This window comes from Macrobrachium rosenbergii, chromosome 46 (genome assembly GCF_040412425.1).
Source record: "Macrobrachium rosenbergii isolate ZJJX-2024 chromosome 46, ASM4041242v1, whole genome shotgun sequence".
Lineage (NCBI taxonomy): Eukaryota > Metazoa > Arthropoda > Malacostraca > Decapoda > Palaemonidae > Macrobrachium > Macrobrachium rosenbergii.
Genome location: NC_089786.1, coordinates 10937501 through 10961001, shown reverse-complemented (window position 1 = coordinate 10961001; position 23501 = coordinate 10937501). Strand labels below are relative to the sequence as shown.

The following is a 23501-nucleotide window of genomic DNA, read 5'->3' as shown; positions in this document are numbered from 1 at the left end:
TGCATCATTGCATATTAGATTCTTTCATTTTAATGTAATGAAGTTTGGAAATTGTTCTTCATGCAATAATTTATTTGGTTTCCAAATGGACGTGACTATAAGGGACTGTAAAAAAATGTAAGTCTCACTTTAATATACAAAAACACCCACCAGCTTTCACAGTATGTTACAACTCCTCAGGTCTCATTAAAATAAATAATTTTATTTATGTCTTACCGAGCCCTAAACTTCTACAAGAATAATAACACAAGGAATAAGTTAAAAAAAAAAAAGTTCACAGGAAAAAAATTCCACTAAAGTCCCAGAATTATGAAAGATGATTATTTTAATTCCAGCCTGTTAACTTTTAACCCTAAAATTTAGGTCGGTTATTAAATTAATTTTGCTGTCGTTATTTAGCGGAATGCGGAAGACTGACTGTCTGGTAAGACGTTGTTTTTCTCTGACATTATTCTGCCGCGTTGTTTCTTAATGATGGTTTGACGTTGTCTGCGATGCTAATGTGAAAGTTCATGATATTGTTAGTAGTAGTAGTAGTAGTAGTAGTGGGACTGTTGTTTTTCTTTATGTTGTTGGGGCAAATATGATTAATATGGTGGAAGAACTCTATGTATTGTTATTGTCCTTGTTAAAGTTGTTTTGTTGCTGAAGTTGTATTATTATTATTATTATTATTATTAGTAGTAGTAGTAGTAGTAGTAGTAGTAGTAGTAGTAGTAGCATTAGTAGATGACGTTAAACAAGGGATCATATTGGTCATTTTTGTCCATCTCGTCTATTAACCGTATTGGTAACAGTATTAATATTATATAAAAATTAGTATTACTACATGTAATAATAATAATAATAATTATTATTATTATTATTATTATTATTATTATTATTATTATTATTATTATTATTATTATTATTAATTTGTCCTTCATGGAAGGTGCCCACTATAATGAAGCCATTGAACTTGGCTCATCACAGACAGATAACATTCTGTGACCTTTAACTGTATTAAAAAGAGTCGACTCCTCAGTCGTTGTTTATCTCTTGGAGTCGCGACATTTGAGAACGAGAGTGCGGTAAGAGTGTCATGGTCGCAGATGACCATTTGAAGTGTGACGCCATCCCAGCGTCGTCGGCCTGCTCTTGATGCTTGACAGTTCATGAATGGATGGAAAATGTATGTGTGTGTATTGTGATATACATATATTGATATATATATATATATATATATATATATATATATATATATATATATATATATATATATGTATAACTGTATATATATGTATAACTGGACGAAAATATGGAACATGATGAATATATAAATAAAGATAAAATCCACGAAGGAAACGGAATCACTGGAGTGCTGCGAGGCCTTTCGACTGTCTATCGTCCTTTACTTAGGAGACTGAAGAAATATAAAAGTAAGTTTACAAAGAAAGCTCATATAAATAACAGATGGGGATTATAAAGGAAACATATATACCTGGAATCCAACACAATTGAAGAATTAGTAGAACTGCCAAAACACGGTTAAATATTTAAGAGGTTTTACAAAGGATTAGGATCAACCGTTCAGAAGCAGGGACAGGACAATTAAAAGATTATACAGGGTCGTGACTGACCACCCAAAAAATATTAGTACAACAAAATAATTCTCTTTTTTGTAAACAATAATAATTTTTGCAAGATGAACATTTTTACAACCTATGTATCCGTATGTTTAATATAATTTTTTATTCGTATGTCTCCTTTATAATCCCCATCTGTCATTTATATGAGCTTTCTTTGTAAACCTACTTTTATATTTCTTCAGTCTGCTAAGTAAAGGACGTAAGTGTCGAAAGGCCTCGCAAGCACTCCAGTGTATCCGTTTCCTTCTGTGGATTTTATCTTTATTTGTATATATATATATATATATATATATATATATATATATATATATATATATATATATGTGTGTGTGTGTGTGTGTGTGTGTGTGTGTGTGTGTGTGTGTGTGTGTGTGTGTGTGTGTGTGTGTTCGTATATTCAAGCAAATGAGCCTGTTTTAATTCCCAAGTAATATGTAATGATGTAGGCTCCATTAAAACCCACTGTGCCTATACTGACCTAAGCAGAGAATTATGTACCTGGTAGTTAGTCATGCATAGAGAATCGGCTTTGTAGTGTAGAAGTACATTCGGTCAGCAATCCTATCCCAAAATTCCACCTAAAAATCAGAAATGAAATATTTTATGGAATTGATTCTCAATGTGAAAAAATGGTTTAGGCGCATTATATATATATATATATATATATATATATATATATATATATATATATTTATATATGTATATATATACATATATTTATGTGTATATATATATATATATATATATATATATATATATATATATGTGTGTAACGGGGCTTTAGAAAATATTTCCTTCTGATTCTTAGATGGAATTTTGGGATGAGTTTGCTAACCCCACACGTTTCTCCTCCACCTGAAAGGCTACCCTCTGTACTCGATTAACTACCAGTTTCATAATTCACAGCTAAGGTTAACATTGGCACAATGGGTTATATATGTGTACACATACATATATACATACAGTACATACTACTACGGATCCAGGGGGCCCCCACCTGGGCACGTGCTCCCCCCCAATGAAAAATAATGACAATAATATTGAAGATTTAGATAATGATAACATGAATGAGAAATATAAAGATGGGGAAAAATAAAAATTTATCATAGAAATAATAATAAAATTGGGAGAGAGAGAGAAAATAATATATATGTATGTATAATATGATAATTGGTATATATATATATATATGTATGTATGTATGTATGATGTATGTATTTTTATTGGATCCTCTAATTTTTATGGATCCTCTAATGGACCATACATACATACATACAATGAATTATTAACCTCTTTGTAGTTAATTTCTCACGTTTGGCTGAAACCATGGATGTTTCATTAAGGCAAGCTCAGTTACAATGCTGCCTGAGCCCCGTCAAAGTCTTAAGCCCAATAAGGTAATTGCCACTTGGTGACAGAATAAATCAGCAAGATAATATGTTAGGCCTAAAACTAAGGTTTAGTGCGTGGCTTTCTAGTCCGGCCATTATTATTATTATTATTATTATTATTATTATTATTATTATTATTATTATTTATAATTCGCAAACTCTTATGCGGAACAGTCAAAAGGGGAGATTAAGTTGTTAAGCAAGCTTCTTATCAATAGAATTCATTTCTTTGAAAAAAAACCGTTAAATATTATATATATATATATATATATATATATATATATATATATATATATATATATATATATATATATATATATATATATATATATAGATATATATATAAACAGGACTGAAGAAAATAATGCTAAATGTATTCTTACGAGAAATTAATATAATCATTATCTTGACAATCGTCATACAATTATCTTATGCCAGTAAAGGAAAATTCAGGACTGAAGAAAATAATTAAATGGAAATTAATATAATCAGTCGTCATACAATTATCTTATGCCAGTAAAGGAAAATTCCATATTAAGGCAACGTAGCCACAGCGTCTTAAACTGTAATGAATATAATCATAATCTTGGCTTTACCCCATTAACTTCAACCTTATGCCACCAGAAAGGAAAGTTCCGTAACCTTCTTTGTTGGGCGGCCATAGGTAGGGAGTATAGTCGTGTCCAAAAATAAAGGAAAAAGAAAAAAGAAAAAAAAAACTCCGCAACCCATCTCATCTAAGGCTACAGACTAATGGTGTCAACGCCGAGTTTTGGAGTTGATATACGACTTGCTCGTAGGGCTTAACTGCCAGACACACACACAAACTACCCACTCATAATAACCCATTTGATGCCCGTGATTAGCCGCTAATGCCCTCCAGTTCATAATGATATGCCCCAGAAGTATACATTAGCGTCGGTCATACTCCGACCTACTGGGTAACATATGCAAAGTTTCTGGGAAGCTCGGCCTTCGGGACGCCTTGATCGCATTTTGTTTACCTTCCGAGAGGTGGGGTTTATATGCGATGATCTGATTGGTCGGGCAACTACGTTGTACCAATGGGAGACGAGGACGTTAATTGAACGTTCTATCCCGTATGAAGTATTATAGAGTGTCTAGAAGACCTTGCATGTAATTTTTCACATGAAGATTCAGATGCAAAGTTCTCATTGGCTGAACGTCTACGCTCTACCAATTGGAAATGAGACATACATTATTCTGTCAGATAAGACACTGTGCTGTAGTGCTGTAAAACCTTGCATGTACACGCGTATGTAGGGCGGATCTTTATGAGAGCTTCATCAGTATTATGGCTGTTGACCCCTTGACCTCCAGCAGATTTTTTTACTTTCCCCTCCATTTTTATTCCCTTGTCCGATTATTCCCTCTTTACGTTGAATATTCCTCCCCTAAGCACCTTTTTTTTTTCTTCGTGGCGCTGAGGAAATTCTTTAACCCTATCTGTCTAATTATACGGGACTGGCCCTCGACTACCATGGGCTGCTGGGTTCGGGAATTGTTGGGATGAGAGGAATATTCTGGTATGAGGAAATATGAGGAAATATATCAATATATGTATATATATCAATATAATATATATATATATATATATATATATATATATATATATATATACATATACTGTATATATGGTTGTGTTTGCCGTTGCAATCTTGTAATAGCCACAGCGAGTTCTTAACTTCTTTATTTCCTCACATGTTTTATTCGCCTGTCACTACAAAGCCTTGAATCCGAAGTGGAAATCAAATGAAGAAACCTCAACTTCCAACGGAGACTCGAACTTGCGCCCATTGGGTTGTGATGAGGTTAAGCTAAAGCTCTCAGTCACGAAGAAGGGGGTGAGTTTATTCTTCCCCTTAAACACATATATCTGTCGTAGTCATGCAGATACATTTTCATAGTGGTAGAATAGATTTATCCTCACCACTGTAACACAGCTTTTAGCTAATATCGCCTTGTCCACTGGTATAGTGTTAGTGTCATGGTTTGCCACTCAGATGTCGCGGGTTCGCGTCTCCCCCAGGCCGATGAAAAATCACTGGCTCTGTATCATGATCAGTTGCTGCTGCAGAATGTGTGGGGTCTGCGGTGGGAGGTTGAAACCAACATTCTTTGGAGGCTTGAATTTCATGTCAATGGGCCCCTTTGGTGTGCTTGTTCCGTGTGAATAGGTCTCATCTGCTGGAATAATAATAATAATTTAGTATTTCTATGACGCACGTATTTAAAAATGTGAAGAAACCAAGAAGTTACGAGATCTCGTACAGTATATATTTACTGCAAGACCGTTTACCCATTAAAGAATTATTCCAGCAGTAAACAAGACAAGGTCCGCTACTGATTCCTCGGCATTAGCCGATTCATTTACAGCACCCCACGCAAAAGGCTCATCGAACCCCCACAATCACAGCACAATTCATCTCTAGCTTGCACGCAATCTTTCGCTGCCTGGGTATTAAGGCCCCTCCGTTCCATGACTTATTCCATGTCAGCTATCCAGAACTTTCTGTTTTCTTTCTTCTTCCTGTCTCCTGTAGGAGGGGGTGGGGGGGGGTTGCGCCATCAGTGCACCTCATGCGGTGCACTGTGGGCATTACTTGAGGTTCTTTGCAGCGTCCCTTCGGCCCCTTGCTGCAACCTCTTTCATTCCTTTTACTGTACCTCCGTTCATATTCTCTATTCCGTCTTACTTTCCACACTCTTCTAACAATTTTTTCATAGTGCAACTGTGAGGTTTTCCTCCTGTTACACCTTTCAAACCTACTTTACTATCAATTTTTCTTTCAGCGTTGAATGACCTCATAGGACCAGCGCTTGGGCTTTGGTTTAAATCTTATAGTCTATCTTCCTGTCCTTGTCCTCAACACAACATTTCGGAATTATTCATATTATTCACCAACTTGTCATGATCCATTTTCTCCATGCTTACACATTTCAGAAGACTTTGCAATCTTTTCCCCCACACAAATCTTCTTACTATTTCCATATATCTCCATATTTTTAGACTTCAATCTGTCTTATGCTACATTTACTGTGGAAGAAACAGAGTAATCGTAGTAACTTTACTTTTTTTAGTTTTCTGTAAAAGAACACTATTGAGATGGCTATTTGGCTGTCCGTCCGCACTTTTTCTGTCCGCCCTCAGATCTTAAAAACTGCTGAGGCTAGAGGACTGCAAATTGGTATGTTGATCATCCATCCTCCAAACATCAAACATACCAAATTGCAGCCTTCTAGCCTCAGTAGTTTTTATTTTACTTAAGGTTGAAGTTAGCCATAATCGTGCTTTTGGCAACGATATAGGCCAGGCCACCACCGGGCCGTAATTAAAGTTTCGTGGGCCGCGGCTCATACAGCCAGCATTATACCGAGACCACCGAAAGATAGATCTGTTTTCGGTGGCTTTTATTATACCGATGTTCAGAAAACTCGATTGCGCCGAAGAAACTTCGGCGCATTTTTAACTTGTTTTTTATTCACATTGAACATCGACACTTCACTTACATAAATGAAAATTGGCTGAACCATCCCTTTACACATAATAACTTAGACTTCCGTAGTCACGACTTTTTTTTTTTTTTTAATCCATATTTTTTTCTTATACCTTTTTACCTTCCCACCATCATTAATAGCATTAACTTCTGAAAACCTATACAATCCCACTGTTTCCATGCTATTTACTTAGATACTAACATTCAATTGTATTTTTTCCCGGTTCCCATTTACGCTGAAGCTTAATCTTGCTAACATACAGTAAACTTTCAGCGCCTTCTCTTGGAAAACACCTTTAAACTATTTAATTAATCAACAGTGTCTCTCCATTATCCCCGATCGACATAACCATCTGCAAACCTTGGCCGCTTCACTCTGTTCACGGCAGTTATTCTTAGCTGTTAGTTTTATATTAGTTTTATATATATATATATATATATATATATATATATATATATATATATATATATATATATATATATATATATATATATATATATATATATATATATATATATTTTCCATTTCCTTATCCTTCTTCTTTCTTTTGTCTTGTTGTCTTTGGGCGTCTTGTGGCCACCTCCTTGAAAGCAAATTGTCCTGTAATTGACAAACAGGATGTTGTTTGGGCGAAGTACCGCAGTTTCCTGTTTACTTACCATCTCTTTGATGCCTGCGTTATTATTATTATTATTATTATTATTATTATTATTATTATTATTATTATTATTATTATTATTTATTATTATAATTTTATTATTACCTTTTTGATACGATATTATTATTATTATTATTATTATTATTATTAGAATGAATTATTATTATTATTAATTATTATTATTAATTTAGCGTGACCAAAAAGTAAAGCTTGTTTCAGAATTTTTAGCCAATGAAAAAGAAATTGATAATATTACATTTTAGTCTTCATCTGCTTTCACTATGACTTATGATTTCATAACGATCTATCTCAGGATTCAAGTGGAGCTGTGATGAAACATATTTACTGTAACATGAGAACGTCTTGCCAGTTTGCAAGGTGGTCCATCCTTTGATGTAGCTTCGTGGAATTTTAGAATAAAGTGGCATTTTTTTTGGGGGATGCCATCGTCTTTGTTAAGAAAAGTGAAGCTCGGTTTTTTAGTTTTCTGTAAAAGAAAACTATTGCTCCGGCTTTGTCTGTCCGTCCGCACTTTATTCTGTCCGCACTTTTTCTGTCCACCTTCAGATCTTAAAAACTACAGAGGCTAGAGGACTGCAAATTGATATGTTGATCATCCACCCTCCAATCATCAAACTTACCAAATTACAGCCCTCTAGCCTCAGTAGTTTTTATTTTAAGGTTAAGGTTAGACATAATCGTGCTTCTGGCAACGATATAGGACAGGCCACCACCGGACCGTGGTTAAAGTTTAATGAGTCGTGGCTCATACAGCATTATATTGAGACCACCGAAAGATAGATCTATTTTCGGTGGCCTTGATTATACGCTATACAGAAAACTCGATCGCGCTGAAGAAACTTCGGCACATTTTTTACTTGTTTTTTTCTTATCAATAATTATACCAGCATTTGATAATAAAATTACAGTAAAATGTTTGCAGTTTTTGTTTCAACCTCATTATTATTATTATTATTATTATTATTATTATTATTATTATTATTATTATTATTACTTACATGCTACATGACCTTTCTGAGCAATTCTCCACAGAAAAAAGGAGCCATTTTTTTTTTTAAGCAAAAGCGAAGCAAGCAGACTGAAAATGCCAAACTGCAAATTAATTCAGTCAAACATTTCAGCACACAAATTTCGCGCTGAAGTAATTTCACGGAAATTTACAAGATCTCCGTGCGTGCAGTGGAACATTTACGAGGAATTTGAATTAATTACACCGCCGCCCACTTTTATGCTCCTCTTTTTTGTGACATCTCTCAGGCGAGAGCGCCAACGCGACCATTAGAATCGCCTGCGATGACAGGATGACAATTAACAATGGAATCATTAACGGCGTGAGCTTTAATGAGGCTGTAGCTTTTTGAAGGGTGTAGACGGAAAGGTATACAACCTTTGGCTTCTCAGAAAGTCTTATGGGGTGAGGTTGCTAGCCCCATGAGCTTATTCTTGACCCCCCACCCCCACGTAGGGGGGTTAGTGCCGTCAGTGTACCTCATGCTGTGCACTGTAGGCATTACTGAGGGCTCTTTGTAGCGTGCCGTCGACCTCTAGCTGCAACCCCTTTCGTTCCTTTTACTGTACCTCCTTTCATATTGTCTTTCTTCATCTTACTTTCCACGCTCTCCTAACAATTGATTCGTAGTGTAGCTGCGAGGTTTTCCTCCTGTTCCACCTTTCAAACCTTTTACTGCCAGTTTCCGTTTCAGCGCTGAATGACCTCATAGGTCCCAGTGCTTGGCCTTTGACCTAAATTCTACATTCCATTCTATATTCCAATCCTTATTCTTGACCCCAACAGACGGTGGTATGCGTTTACACTTGGGTGGACTTGTGGGTGGTTGGCTGGGAACTAAGTTCTGATTTAGCAAACGTGAACCTAGAGCTGTACCACGTATATACTATATAGGGCCTTATGATTTACTGGTCAGGATACTCACTACTCTAGTGAGAGGGTCCGCGTTCGATTCTCGGAAGACTCTGAACAATTTTGGTGGGTTATGTTAAATTCCAATGGACCTCTACTAAAGCTGTGAATTATGTACCTGGAGGTGAGTAGATTGTCGTGGGCCGCTACCAGCTTGGAGAAGGGTTCCAGGCCAGTAACCTCATCCTAAAAAACCAGCCCCTCGACGTGAAAAAAAAAATGGTGAATATATATATATATAGATAGATAGATATATAGATAGATAGACAGATAGGTAGGTAGATAGATAGACAGATAGATAGAAAAATAACTTACATACATACATACATAGCAAGATAAATAGATGGTAAGTCCAACCGAAATGCATCATTCCGAACCAGTGGACTGAGTCATAATTACGTTGCCAATCCGGCGAATTCGCTGGAAGGTGAAATCAGCCCGAAATGACCACAACGCCAAAATAACACATCAAAAGGCAACACAATTGGCCCCAGTGAAAACTAAGCGGCGTTTTTGTAACCCCGGTCTTTAACACCTCGGGCGTTTAAAGCTGCGTTTGTAACGCCGAAACTCCTCCGCTAATGTCGCTCAGAGGAAGAAGAAGAAGAGGAAAGAAGAAGAAGAAGAAGAAGAAGAAGGAGGAGGAGAAGAAGAAGAAGAAGAAGAAGAAGAAGAAGAAGAAGAAGAAGAAGAAGAAGAAGAAGAAGAAGGGTAAAGAAGAAGAAAGAGAAGGAGATGAAGAAGAAGAAGAAAAAGGGTAAAGAAGAAGAAGGAGATGATGGAGAGGAAGAAGGAAAAGAAGAAGATGATGAAGAAGAAGAAGATGGAGATGATGGAAAAGAAGAAGAAGGGTAAAGAGAAGAAGAAGATGAAGAATAAGAAGAAGAAAGAGGAGATGAAGAAGAAGAAGGGTAAAGAAGAAGAAGAAGAAGAAGAAGAAAGAGAAGGAGGTGAAGAAGAAGAAGGAGATGATGGAGAAGAAGAAGAAGGTTAAAGAGAAGAAGAAGAAGGAGATGAAAAAGGAGAAGAAGAAGGCGCAGGAGGCATCTCTAGAGATAGCCATTTAAGATGCAAATAAACCTGGCGTTTAAAATGGATTGGTACATGTTCCTCTCTCTCTCTCTCTCTCTCTCTCTCTCTCTCTCTCTCTCTCTCTCTCTCTCTCTCTCTCTCACTTTTGACTTCGAATTTAAATGCATATCTGCTATTTTCCATCTCTGCTTTTCTCTTTCTTTCCTCTCCTCAGATTAGCATATGTTTTGTTAAAAGCTCTCTCTCTCTCTCTCTCTCTCTCTCTCTCTCTCTCTCTCTCTCTCTCTCTCTCTCTCTCTCTCTCTCTCTCTCTCTCTCTCCCTGCAGGGAAAGGCGTGTAGGCAGCAGTAAAGGTATACCTTTGCTTTGCTATTTCGACTCGTATGTCATTATGCAAATTCATAATTCAGCATGTGTTTCTAGGTGGTTGGTGTGCGCTATTGGTAAGAGAAAATTTGCATGAGGTGAAGAGAATGTCAAGGGTGACTTTGCCTTCAGTTTATATTTATATATATATATATATATATATATATATATATATATATATATATATATATATATATATATATATATATATATATAATATATATATATTTTTTCTGACTCACATCAGGATCTAACCCAGGTCTTTCAATTGAAAGACAAGACCCCTGCCAACCAAGCCACACAAGCCGTGAATTGTGTGGCTTGGTTGGGAGCGGTCTAGTCTTGTCTTTCAATTGAAAGGCCTGGGCTCGATCCTGATTGTGTCAGAAATTTATTTCTGCTCCACACGTGATTGTGTGTTATTTCTATATACAGATATACAGTATGTATGTGTGTGTATTTGTTTATATGTATAGTATCTTAACACATATCTGATCTGGACAACACCTGCCTTTCCTAAAAACTAGCTTGCTGTTATTTAAACATTTCATCAATTTCTTTCTTCGTCCTATTAAGAACAAGCATGCTGGATATTTTCATCATAATATATTAAGTGCAATTCTTCTATACTTACCAAAATCAGTCAGGTCACATTTTTTGGGGGTATTTTTTCTACGACTTCCGTTTTTCAGTAATCTGACTTTATTTCCTCTTTCCATACTCTGCTGAACAGTTATTTAGTACACGAGGTGTCATTCCAGTTTCATTTCAAATGATTTCTGCAATGATTCAATCATAGCCCAATGCTTTCTCTTTTCTAAGTTATTGTTAAATCCACTTAAAACACTGTCAATTCTTTCATTAATACATGCAGATCTTCCTCACCTTCTGCTAATCAGTCAAATCATCCCTTTCATATCTCTTATTCATAACTTCACAAAGATATTCCGCTCAGCGTTGTCTTTCTTCTTCTCCTAGTGTCGTTTTTAACCAACCTCTACCTTTGTCTGGTGTTTCCCTTTTCTTTCCACTCATAGATGTTAGATTATTAATTGTTATATGGTGACCAGTATCCAAGTCCAGCTCCCCGAATACATGGTGATGTCAGTAGCTACTTCCAGGTTTTCCAGATGTTTTCTTTTATTTCTCACATAATTTTTTTTTACAGCAATCTTTCTTCTTTTCCTATCAGTGATATTGATTAGAGTGACAATGAACCGCCATATTTATTTATTTATTTATTTATTTATTTATGTATATCTTATGTTTATTATATATATTCAGTTTCAAATCTTGTTACGTTTTAGTTTATTATATATATATATATATATTATATATTATATATATATATATATATATATATATATATATATATATATATATATTAACTGTCATTTATCATTTGTAATTAGTTATATATATCAGGTATACAGTATTTATTGCTATTCAGTTCATATATATTCACTGATTTATTTTTGTTCGATTCTACATTTGACTTCTTTTGCACGCCAGCACAGGCTCTTGCCTCGAGGCGTCTCGTTAGTCGGGTAACTGGTAAGATGTTGAAGAATACAAGAGGCCTAGTGTGAACCCCTGAACAAGGTCCAAACAACCGAGACGTATTTTATGAAAGCTTGTACCATAATTATTCATATTCATTATAGATAATGATAATGAACGTGTTTGTTTTGTGTGAGTGATGGGGTGGTTAGTTGGGAGGGGGAAGGGGAACGGGCGGGGCGGGGGTCGTCAGTTCCATAACAAGAAGTCGTGCAGTACAAAAGGAAGGACGACTGAAGTAAGTCTGTAAATGAGAGGCTTCAGGTGCCTTTTCATTTCGTTTGGGGAGCCATATTGGGGAGAGAGGCTTCGGAAGGAGATTGTTTTGGGTCTTGTGATTTTTAGGTCTCTCTCTCTCTCTCTCTCTCTCTCTCTCTCTCTCTCTCTCTCTCTCTCTCTCTCTCTCTCTCTCTCCTAACGACAGGAAACAAAACAGAGAGAGAGAGAGCGTAGAGGTTACTTAACTATCTGTTGTTTAACAGTAGTCTTTCTTCTTCTAGTTTACGTACCTTTAGTTAACTTCATTTTCTTTTGTATGTTCTCTCTCTCTCTCTCTCTCTCTCTCTCTCTCTCTCTCTCTCTCATACAATATATACATACATACATACATATATATATATATACATATATGTTTGTATATGTTTGTATACACACATACATATATATATATATTCAAAGAGAGAAAGAGAGGGAGGATTCTCTCTCTCTCTCTCTCTCTCTCTCTCTCTCTATGTTTGTATATACAATATATGCATACATACATACATACATACATATATGTATATATATATATATATATATATATATATATATATATATATATATATATATATATATATATATATACATGCATGTTTGTATATACACACATAATATATATATATTCAAAGAGAGAAAGAGAGGGTTCTCTCTCTCTCTCTCTCTCTCTCTCTCTCTCTCTCTCTCTCTCTCTCTCTCTCTCTCTCTCTGAAGAGTAACTTCAAGGAGTTGCCGTGCATAGACGACCGAATAAAGGATTGGACATGCTGGATAAGAAAGTTTATTTGCATTCATCTCTGACTTCGGAGGTTGTAGTTAATTTCACGCTTTTCCAAGATGGAAAAAAGAGAGAGTTTTGTGAATGAATGTGAAAAGAGCAACTTAAGAATGCTTTCTCTCAGGTGGAATGAGGATTACCTCGTCGAGGCCTTCTCATGTCATTAAGCATATGATAGTACTGTATATATATTGACGGAGCCTTGATTTCTCTCTCTCTCTCTCTCTCTCTAAACTTAGCTGAAGCGAACAAGACTTGAGTAACGACCAGGTCGTATTTCTCATGGGCATGATTTCTCTCTCTGTTTCTTCTCTTCCTCCCAGTTTCTGGGATCGAACGCGGCATCCTATTCTGTAAACCGGTATTATCTTTGCACCACAAGAGAGAGAAAGAAAGAGCGAAACTGAGAGAGGTACTGGAGGTCAAGATGAGCATCATATATGAATACGTAAAGAGAATGATCAAGAGAGAGAGAGAGAGAGAGAGAGAGAGAGAGAGAGAGAGAGAGAGAGAGAGAATCAAGACTATAGTCGTGTAGAGGAAAAGAAAAAAACAATGGATGAATTTCAAGAAACACGCCCGTGCCGTATCCCTCCTTACCCGGAAGTAATATATGGTTTCACTGAGTCCTGAACTCGTCCGTCGCCTCGACCCCACGGGACGGTGGACTTATTATCAACTTTGCACGGTAACAAGAAAATATATTAGAGAAAGAAAGAGATATTAAAGTGACGAGTAGGTATTGATTGTAGTCAAGAATCACGGTGATGTGATAAATAGTCAATACGTAAATGGCAGAGGTGGGTGATATCGTTGAAACGCAAAACACCTGAGTTCGACGGGAGGTTGATGGGAGAGACTTATACCCTCTCTTGTGGCCGACTGGTTAGTGTCAGAGTCCTGATTCCTCGAGAGAGAGAGGACGGTCAATTATCAACTAAAAATCGGTCATAGGAAAAGAATTACTGCGAGGTAGAAATTGGATAAAAAAACAATGAATCGGTGATGTGATAAAATCATATGTAATATATATATATATATATATATATATATATATATATATATATATATATATATATATATATATATATATTATTTATTGAGGAGAGAGAGAGAGAGAGAGATAGACAGACAGACAGAGAAGCAGGCATCATATATTCCCAGTACAACATCTTGATTCTAGTAGAACATTCATTATTCTAGAGCTTACCCAAAATCCATAAAAAAAAAACCATCATTAAGTCAACATACTTTATTATTATTATTATTTATTCCACATGAACACATCTCATAAGCCATTGTGTTGAAAAGTCCACAAAAGTCTTGGCGCGAAACAACATGACGAAATTCACTATGGCAGTAATAGGTTCAGAACAGCTCAGTGAAGGACGTACAGTACAAATGCCTTTAAATACAAATGCAGTATATACTCTTTATTCTTTCATTTAGATCTAACGAAGCAACGTGCAATATCAACTTAAAAAAAAGCTTGGATAGTACCCATTGCAATCATTAATTTCTTTCATTTTTTTAATTTTTCATTTCATTTTTTTTTTACTTTTTACTTTTGACACAAGCATGATGACCGAGGATTTGTATAGCATAGTTTTTTTTTTTTATTCAGTCCGAAGGCTGTGTAGCCTCGTTGTCACCCATTGCCTTCCCCAGCACGCAGGCCGAAGGTCCCCAGATATAAATATTTATTTCAGTGGTTCTGGGGTCACATTTTGACCCGTTGCAGGTCAAACCAGACCCCTTAGGTTAAAGAAATATATCTCTTTATCCGTCTATCAAGCTCCAGTACTGTAAGCTTTGAATTAAACAATAAATATTCACATTTACAGAAATTTTAGGAGAACACAATTTGCAAGCAAAAATTAATATGATACTTCAATAAATAAAAACACGTCTTTTGGCTATAAAAATCTAATAAGCCTTATCTACTCATACCTATGAGTATGACCCGTCAGAACATGACCTGTGAAAGAAGGCCAGGTCTTTGGTTATTATTTGACCCGTCAGGATATATGACCTCTAATCGAAGTTTTTAGGCTTTGGCTGTGATATGTTGTATCTTAGTTAATGTATGATTATCCTTTTTGCGATATGTTATCGTGTGACATTCAAACAAGATGATTTCTTATTATTATTATTCTTTTTTTTTTGGCTTTGGTTTGTGAAAGATGCTGTCGCAAGGCCACGTTTTCTGATTTTTTTTTTTTAGGATATTGTCACCAGTTTTTTTTTTTTTTCTTGACGAAGGAACCAGTTTTAATTTTCATTTTTTTGGCGTGTAAGATTGAAGTCCCATTTAAATATCAAGTCGGTGTTACACGAATATGGACATAGGCAACTTCTTGGAACCAAGGGGTTGGTATTGTTGTATATTATTGCAAAAGTGGTTCGTTGCGACTTGCAACTTCGTGGAACCAAGGAGTTAATTTTTTTTTTATATTACTGCAAAACTGGTTCGTTTCGACTTCAATTTTACCACTAACATCGCCTGCTTGATTCAGAGTTTGGCTGCAAGATGCTGAAAGATGCAAGAAAACGTGACCATTTTTTAACAGCTCCTTAAAGTTCTATTTCGACGGAAGTGTTTGTTTTCATTTTTTGTTTTTAACTTCTTTTCCTTCTTCTTCTTCTTCGTCCTAATTCATATGACGATGCAACAGCACCAGCTGGCTTTTTCGGAGGAGTCGAACTTGACCACGTCCGGATAGTACTGCTCGTGTCTGCTCTTCCGCCACTCCCTGTCGCTCCTGCGGTCCCTCTCGCTCGAACTCGAGGACGAGCTCCTCCTCTTGCCCTTGTGGTGGCGACGGCCGCTGCTGTCGCTGCTGGACTTCCGGCGGGGGCGGTAGCCCCTCTCCTCCTCGTGGAGGTCGGAGTCGACGCTCAGGTTGATCTCCTCGTCCTTGAACTCCTGCTCGCCGTCGTTCCACTCGAGGCTGTGCTTGAAGATGTCGAAGGTCTTGCCGCCGCTGCTGCTGTTGCTCTTGGCGTCGTCGTCCTTGTGGTCGGTGCGGTCGTCGTCCTCGTCGAAGCCCCACCCGCCCCCGCCGCCGTCCTTGAGCGAGACGCCGTCCTCCTTCGTGTAGGTGGCGTAGGCGTCCTTGTTGCTGCTCGAGCTGCTGCTCGACTTGCGCCAGTAGCGGTTCCTCTCCTCGCTGCTGCGGCTGCTGTTGTCCTTGTCGTCCCAGCCGTAGCCGCCGCCGCCGCCCCAGCGCCCTCCGCCGTCGCTGCTGTTGCCGTCGCTGTTGTAGCCGCCGCCCCAGTCGCCCATCTTCTGCGGACGGGAGAGCGCGGTCATTAATAAAATGCCGATTACGTAACTTACTTTATATTATAGGATGAATATGGTGTTATACATATGAATATTGTCATATATATATATATATATATATATATATATATATATATATATATATATATATATATATATATATATATATATGTGTGTGTGTGTGTGTGTTCGAATCTAGCCAGGGCATCAGAATGTCTTCATTTGGTTTTTCATTTGGATCTTAGCTTATGAGTAACAAACGTATCCAATACGTGAGGAAAAAGATAAATTAGGAGGACATAGTGGTCATTACAAATACACACATATTTGGTCAAAGATAGTGATCAGTAGATTCTACGTATATATATATATATATATATATATATATATATATATATATATATATATATATATATATATATATATATATATATATATATATATATATATATATATATATATACACACACACACGTAGACTCTACTAGTCACTACTTTACACTAATCTACGTATGTAATTTTAATGACCACAGTGCTGTTTTAACCTCTGAGTTTCTTCAAATATTCGATATGCTTGTTACTGCGAAGCCAAGATTCGAATGAACAAATAAATGAAGACATTCTGACGCCTGACTAGATTCGAACCCGTATCCTGAATATCAGCTAGGCTTCATAGTGACAAGCATATAAAAACTGTGAAGAAATCGAAAAGTTAAGAACATTGTTTAGATTTACATTGTGTACATTATATTTATATAATATATATATATATATATATATATATATATATATATATATATATAATGTTATACATAAACACATAAACATATATATATATATATATATATATATATATATATATATATATATATATATATATATATATATATGAAATTTTTATCACATATGAAGCTACAAATGTCGCTTAATATCGAAATATATACCTCGGTATATCTCCGTTGGAGAATTGTCGTCGAAGGGGAATTTATATAAGTGATAAATATATCGTGGGGACGAATATATAGCCTATTAGTGAGGATATCCAGCTCTAACAAAATATATATATATATGTATGTACGAGAGGCGATACTTTTATATTAGGTATACGTGACCTCCTTGTGAATATGGTAACGCGGGTTCGATTCTCGCGATATTACAGGCTCTTCAATTTCTTATATCTGGATATTATCGGCTTGTAGTTACAAGCATATCGAGAAGTTAAGATATTAGAATTACATATGGTAAAAGTGACCAGTATATATATATATATATATATATATATATATATATATATATATATATATATATAATATATATAAACACGTCTTTTTTTCTCTTTCTCGGAAAGACTCGACCAGTCCCTCAGTCATGACGACACCTAAATTTGCCAAGACAAAGAGTATTTTATCACCCATTTCAACAGAACGTTGTCAGAAAACCGTAACTCTTCCTTCCCCTTTCCCGTCAAACCTTGGCTTGAACTTCCTGGCATTATTTTATTATTAGAGGTGGTTTTCTGAAGTTTAAAAGATGCTGTATCCCTACTCTTAAAACTCCGTGCACCATCGCTTTCTGTTTCGTATGTTGATGTCTGTTTCTGTAAAAATTGTTTGTTGCATTTTATTTGTTATTTGTTTATTGGTATGTTACTTGTATTTTTATTTACTTGTATTTATTTGTTATTTGTTTATTTGTATTTTATTAAATTTTTTATTTGTTGTTTTATTTGGTATCTTTTTATTAACATCGTAGACAACTGAAAGCTTGCATCGTAACTTAAAAGTCATAATAATGGTGATATGGAAAGAATTGAGCATTATAAGGTCGTAAAAAATTGTTAAATCGTAACCCTTAGATTTGTTCCTTGTAATTGTTTGCACGTTCTGAATAATAATAATAATAATAATAATAATAATAATAATAATAATAATAATAATAATAATAAAAATCCGAGTGGATCTTGTTTGTCCTTCCCCAGTTGACAGTAGGGGAGATATGACACAGCCACCCACCCCCTAAAAACCGGTTTGTCCGCCCCAGGTTGGGGCGGGGTAGGTAGGGGAACGGGGGGATAGAGGAGACATCCACCCTCCTCCTGCAAACCTATTTGCCCACCCCTGGTGGGGGCAGGGTAGGTAGGGGATCGTAATAATAATAATAATAATAATAATAATAATAATAATAATAATAATAATAATAATAATAATAATGGTCATTTGGAGAGAATGGAGTAATTGTTGGTTTGTGGAACAGATTTGAAAGTAGAGTCGCCTGTTACATTGATGTTATACCATTAGAGCTTAATGTGTTTTTCAGTCTTTCTGAAATATTAAGTTGCTCTGATTATGATATATTGACACGTCAGTTACGGTGGGGAAAATTCCCTTTCTTTCCTTTCTTGTAGTTGTCTACTTTCAGTTTATTATTTATTAATATTTGTCAGTTAATTGGCCCTCTTTATTATTATTATTATTATTATTATTATTATTATTATTGTTGTTATTATTATTATTATTATTATTATTATTATTATTATTATTCATAATAACGTGTCACTAAAATGGTGCAGAAATCCAATGTGGATTTCTTCACAATTATTATTATTATTATTATTATTATTATTATTATTATTATTATTATTATTATTATTATTATTCATAAAAATCTCATAATAACATGTCACTAAAATGATGAAGAAATCCATAGTGGATTTCTTCATCAATTATTATTATTATTATTATTATTTATTATTATTATTATTATTATTATTATTATTATTATATCATCGAACCATTTACCCTAAAATAAATGAATTCAGAGAAAAGACGAGACAGCAGTCGCTGCCACATTTACACTTCCACAACATAATTTTTTTTACAGTTTTTACGCCGAAAGTGAATTATTATTATTATTATTATTATTATTATTATTATTATTATTATTATTATTATTATTATTATTATTATTCAACAAATAACAGTATATATATATTCCCGTGCAAAATTTAGTTCATATTTCATATCTCTGACGAGGGAATATGAAAGTAAATACTAAAACGTATTATTGAGAAATCTTTTTACGACACAGGGTGGAAAAATAGATCACAGCGCATCCGACTGTGAAATAATAGTGATGCGTCATTTTTGTTTTTTTTTTTTTTTTTTTTGCGAGTTGTCGGAAATACCTGATTCGGTCCTGCGGTGCAGCATGGAGACGGCGCATGCGCGCATCCTGGAAGCAACCTCTGCCTCAAGGCAACTGCACAAAAAATATTAAGAGACGGTTTGTGGAAACTGCACCAGAATTCTCAGCTGTTAAGATAATTTTCTTTATGGTTTTTCTGGCTGAAGGACGTGTTTCAAGAAATCAAGTAAAATTCAGGGAATTTTTAAAGAAGAATTCACAAAATTCCCCGTAGATGGGTAGTGCCGTTAGTGCACCTCATGCGGTGCACTGTAGGCACTGCTTAAAGTTCTTTGCAGCGTGCCTTCGGCCCCTAGCTGCAACCCTTTCGTTCCTTTTACTGTACCTCCTTTCATATTATCTTTCTTCCATCTTACTTTCCACCGTCTCCCAACAGTTGATTCATAGTGCAACTGCGAGGTTTTCCTCCTGTTATACCTTTCTAACCTTTTACTGTCAATTTCCATATCAGCGCTGAATGACCTCATAGGTCCCAGTGCTTGGCCTTTGGCCTAAATTCTATATTCAGTTCAGTTCAGAATTCACAGAATTAAGATGAATATTGTAATGGCATTAGCATGAAAACACATGAAAATATTCAATACAATTATGACAAGAAATGCGTGAATGTTGTGGTGACTTCTTGGAAAGAACATATGGGAAAATAGCAGTGAATAAATTAAAATGCCTTGGAATTAACAGTTAAAGAAGAGAGTCGCTTGCTAATACAGATTACAAAACAAACAATATAAATAAATACGCGAAAGAAAAGATAATCCAATAAAGATATCTGCTTGGACAATTTTGCCTGACCTCTCTTAGGTTTGGAAGACAAATCTCAGCCCCTTTGAAGTTAAGGCGAGTTGCATAACACCCCCCTCTCCCCTCCTCCCCTCCCTCCCAACACACACACATTCTCCAATACCCATAAGTCACAGACTGCCGACGTTTGCTCCCAAGGAGATTATAATAACGTCTTTGGCTGTTTCCAGTCCTTAATAGGCCTATATTTCGTCCCTTAACGGCCCAGTTGTGTTCAAGGAAGATTAATCCCACACGGGCTGGCGCTGGACCTTGGGTTAGTGATACCTAAGGTCTAGAGAGTAGAATATATTGGCCATGCTGGTACCCAAAGCCATTGCAGAATATCCTGGGGCTCTTCCGGCCAGCGAGATGCCTCTGTGGCAAAAAAGAAAAATAATAATTGTAAAGTAAATAAATAAATAAATAAGAGGCTTTGGCGATCATAAAAAAAGCAGATGGTTTTGCCCCGTCCTTTCCCACTTTTAGCAAATTTCCCCCTTTTTTTTTGTTTCCCTTAAACTAAACTTTTAGATGCTAGTGGGTCTACCCCATTCTTTCTATTCCCAGCTGTATTTCGCTTTTTCTATTTTCCTCTTTTCTTTCCTAACCACAGAAATACCGCTTTTAATCGGATGGCAGCTGCGCTGATCTGTCTCATATGAAGTAAGCTTTCAAAAGCCAAGTGGGTCTACCCTAGTCTTTCATCTTTCTATTTTATTTCAGCGTTTCATTCATATCTTCTTAGCTCAACCACTGCACCCTCTATTCGGGAGTTGAGTTCCTACAACATCCATGCATCCACGGTTCCTACAACATCCGCATATCCACGGTCGGGACCGTGCATATATCAAAGATCTGACGTAAGTCGCCTGAATTGCACGTATCCCTGTTTCTGTCCTGTAAGTGCCTTACGAGGCTACAGTTTGTTCTTGTGATAATCCCGAGGGCAAATCTCGCATGCGTGAGAACACCTACTTGGAATGGGGCTCCTTTGATCTGGGGTTGAACCAGCTAAAAATAGCTGCGGCTATCAGACGTGAGAACTATCATCGTGAAATATGCAGTTTTCAAGCGCTAACATAAAATTCTCTTCGATGAATTCCCTGGAATTTGTGAGGAGTAAAAAAGTTAATATGTTTTTCGACATTGGTGAAATGAAGTAGTAAATTTAATCACGCTTCTCCAACAATTTGAGAGTGTGGCAATATATTTTGGCTTTCTTAGTTGATGTTCTTTGCACACGTGATTTGATGTGAAGAATGTTTGCAGATGACTAACGAAGGTTATTACTTTAATTATTATCATTATTCTGTTACGGCAACAGGATTATCAGTCACATCATGACTGAAGGTAGTAGTAGCATAGTAGTAATGAGAGAGTATTATCTTAATGACGGCTTTTCTCTGTTGTAATATTGACTTATTTGTGTGATGTCTTTTGTAAGAATAATTTAACTAAACTTTACCTTAATTATGTATCTTTTAGTAAGATGTGAGAGAGAGAGAGAGAGAGAGAGAGAGAGAGAGAGAGAGAGAGAGAGAGAGAGAGAGAGAGAGAGTCGAGTTAAAATGCAGAGCCCAAGAAAGAAGTCTTGTGAGTTTTTTTTTTCCAGCGTGGGGAGAAAGAGTGCGTGTCACGTACCCATGTCATACCTGGGCGGTTCCAGCAGAAACTGGATTCCAGCAGAGTCTGATCAACGTAAAAGGGTTAATCCTGAATTATCTCTCTTCTGGGAATTCATTTTCCACACCCGTCCGTGTCTTTTCAGCTCCATTTTCCAGTTTAACATGAATTTTTTAAGTTTATAGCTTTATTTTGTGCAGTTGTTGGTGTTTAGATTTGAACTCTTTTTTTTTAGGTTGTTTACTGATTAGTTTAATATGATACATTATGTTTAAGCTCACAAGCAAGTGTTATATTCATGTGTTAAAAAAAAATAGTTAGGATAATTTTATATCTTCTCTTTCGTGTGGTCTTAGTCCTGTGTTTTATCGAGTTGGCTTCGCGTTTCTTTCTTGTCTTGAACGATCTTGATCACGGGCGTCAGTGTTGATTGAAAATCTCGATCTCTGGCTTCATTGTCTGAAAAATCTCGATCTAAGGCTTTTGTGTTGCCGGAAAATTGCAATCCTAGGATTCATTGTTTGTCTGAAAATCTCGATCCTAAGATTCATTGTTTTCTGAAAATCTCGATTCCAGGCTTTAATGTTGCCAGAAAATCTCGATCCCAGGTTTCATGTTGTCTGAAAATCTTGATCCCAGGCTTCAATGTTGTCTGAAAATCTCGATCCCAAGCTTTAATGATGCCAGAAAATCTCGACCCTAGGCTTTAATGTTGCCAGAAAATCTCGATCCGAGGTTTCAATGTTGTCTGAAAATCTCGATCTTAGGCTTTAATATTGTCTGAAAATCTCGATCATAGGCTTTAGTGTTGTCTGAAAATCTCGATCATAGGCTTTAATGTTGCCAGAAAATCTCGATTCCAGGTTTTACGGTTGCCATAAATCTCGATCCTAGGCTTTAATGTTGCCAGAAAATCTCGATCCCAGGCTTTAATGTTGTCTGAAAATCTCGATCATAGGCTTTAGTGTTGTCTGAAAGTCTTGATCCATGACTTCATTGTTGTCTGAAAATCTCGATCCCAGGCTTCAATACTGTCTGAAAATCTCGATCATGGGCTTCAGTGTTGCCCGAAAATCTCGATCCATGACTTCATTGTTGTCTGAAAATCTCAATCTTAGTTTCAGTACTGTCTGTGCCTAGTGTCAGCGTATCCAAAAATGTTAGAAAACGCGAAATTAAGAAACTATTGCTCATGTCCGCTGTACAGTATATGATCGAAGTCCTTGAAGAAGGATTAATTGAAGAAGGATTAATCAACGGGTGATCCCGGAGGGAGATATAAGGCACCAGGTCGTAACCTTCGACCTTATCTTCCTGAAGGGTCAGCCGCTCAGTCCTCAATTTTTCATGTGTTTTGATCCTGAAATTTGTTTTTTATGTACAGGGGTATTCACCGAAGCTTTGCAACACGCAGTGAACTCCCAACTTTTTTATATATATACGTTTTCCACTGAAACATCAGAAATGTTCTTT

At 36.1% G+C, this 23501-nt stretch overlaps 1 protein-coding gene across 1 annotated transcript in view; it reads right to left on the bottom strand.

Annotated features, from left to right (window-relative positions):
* Positions 1-14657: 14657 nt before the first annotated feature.
* Positions 14658-23501, bottom strand: part of LOC136830202 (micronuclear linker histone polyprotein-like) — a 29006-nt gene continuing 20162 nt past the window's right edge. Inside the window, exon 2 of the mRNA XM_067089494.1 lies at positions 14658-16421. Within this exon, the coding sequence (XP_066945595.1) occupies positions 15789-16418 (630 nt within the window). The 5' untranslated portion in view covers positions 16419-16421 and the 3' untranslated portion in view covers positions 14658-15788. The remainder of the gene's footprint in view (positions 16422-23501) is intronic.